This window comes from Notothenia coriiceps, unplaced genomic scaffold (genome assembly GCF_000735185.1).
Source record: "Notothenia coriiceps isolate Sejong01 unplaced genomic scaffold, NC01 NC01_scaffold00035352, whole genome shotgun sequence".
NCBI lineage: Eukaryota > Metazoa > Chordata > Actinopteri > Perciformes > Nototheniidae > Notothenia > Notothenia coriiceps.
In genome coordinates, this window is record NW_011368053.1 from 300,840 (window position 1) to 302,449 (window position 1,610).

At 44.3% G+C, this 1,610-nt stretch overlaps 1 protein-coding gene across 1 annotated transcript in view; it reads left to right on the forward strand.

Annotated features, from left to right (window-relative positions):
• LOC104962752 (engulfment and cell motility protein 1-like) overlaps positions 1-1,610 on the forward strand; it is a 46,478-nt gene that overhangs the window by 42,642 nt on the left and 2,226 nt on the right. Inside the window, exons 8-9 of the mRNA XM_010791247.1 lie at positions 330-429; positions 923-1,074. Of these exons, the coding sequence (XP_010789549.1) occupies positions 330-429; positions 923-1,074 (252 nt within the window). The remainder of the gene's footprint in view (positions 1-329; positions 430-922; positions 1,075-1,610) is intronic.

The following is a 1,610-nucleotide window of genomic DNA, read 5'->3' on the forward strand; positions in this document are numbered from 1 at the left end:
CGGCCCCAGCTGGCCCTCTGACGGCCCCAGCTGTTCCTTGAAGGCCAGTCTGTCTGCACTGCATCGCAAACCTCTTTCCATGTCTTCCTCTCTCCCTGTCTCTGTTATATTTCTGTCTTTTTTTCAGCAAGCCTGGTTGCAGCATTGATCTCATGTACTTCTGTCCCCTCTCTTCCTCGCCGCCACCTCTCTGTCTCTCTCTCTGCTGACCGCTTATTCCTCGTTATGTTTGGAGCCATCTGGGCTGTGCAGCTTTTCACTGCTCCAAGCCACCTGCTGAAGAGAAGTTTCCTGTGGTCTATTATGTGTCTGTGTGTGTTGTTTTTTAGTTTTGGCGACCTGCTGTCCTTCACTCTGACGGCCTTCGTGGAGCTGATGGACCACGGCATCGTCTCCTGGGACACTTTCTCTGTGGCCTTCATCAAGAAGGTCAGCCAGGAAAATGTTTCAATTTCAGGGAACTTTCTGTGTGTCTGTTTGTCAGCAGGATAACGGAAAAACTGCTGGCCTGGTTTTCATGAACCTTAGGGAGAGGATGTAGCATGGCCCAAATAATAACCCATTACATTTTGGGGTGGTTCAAATCACAGGGCGATAGACACAAATTAGGTTTACATTTTGTTAACATTGATAGCATTTGAGCTGCATTTATGTGGTGTGAAAATAATCAGAAAAATAGTTCCTGATTGTAAAAAGGAATGTGATTTCCTCCTACAGCTGAACAACAGCACGTCCTTTTGATACATAAACAGCTGTTACTGTATATGGAACATCAATGATGAAGTAGAAGCACAGATTTTCCCTAAATTGATATTCCCATGTTTTTCCTAGCTGTCTCTTCTCCTTAGAGAGCACACTCAATTATTTATGGTGTAGTGTTTTCTGCAGATGTTTTATCTCCCTCACTCTGTCCTTCCTGTAGATTGCCGGCTATGTGAACAAGTCGGCCATGGACACAGCCGTGCTGCAGCGTTCCCTGGCCATCCTGGAGTCCATGGTGCTCAACAGTCAGGATCTGTACCACAAGGTGGCGCAAGAGATCACCATCGGGCAGCTCATCCCTCATCTTCAAGGGTAAGTGGATCAGTTTGAACACTAATTAGGTTGATTCATTCATTCCTTTTGATTCAATGTTTCTTACACCGTACTAAATACTTTTCAAACCACATGGGCAGGCAATAATCAACTACTTTATGTATGTATAACAGTGTTTCCCACAGAATTTGATTCTATTTGTGGGGGAACCGCACCGCATCCCCCCCCCTCCCCCAACGTTCTTGTTACTCTGTGTTGCGTTGTTAATTAGTGAAACACTCCGGAGTTGAGGATCTGTGGAATTTATCCTCCCAAAAATATAATTTACAATTTAGGCATTTAGCAGACGCCTTATTCCAAAGCGATTTACAATGACCAATTACAGGAACATTCTCCCTAGAGTAACCGAGGGCTAAGTACCTTGCTCAAGGACACACTAGTAGTGATGTTCCAGGCAGGATTTGAACTCGCATCCTTCCGATCATCAGCCCACCTCACTTTCTATTAGACCACAAAAAATAATAATAATAATTATTATTTTTATGAGATCCGTTTGTGGCGGACGATATTTAATT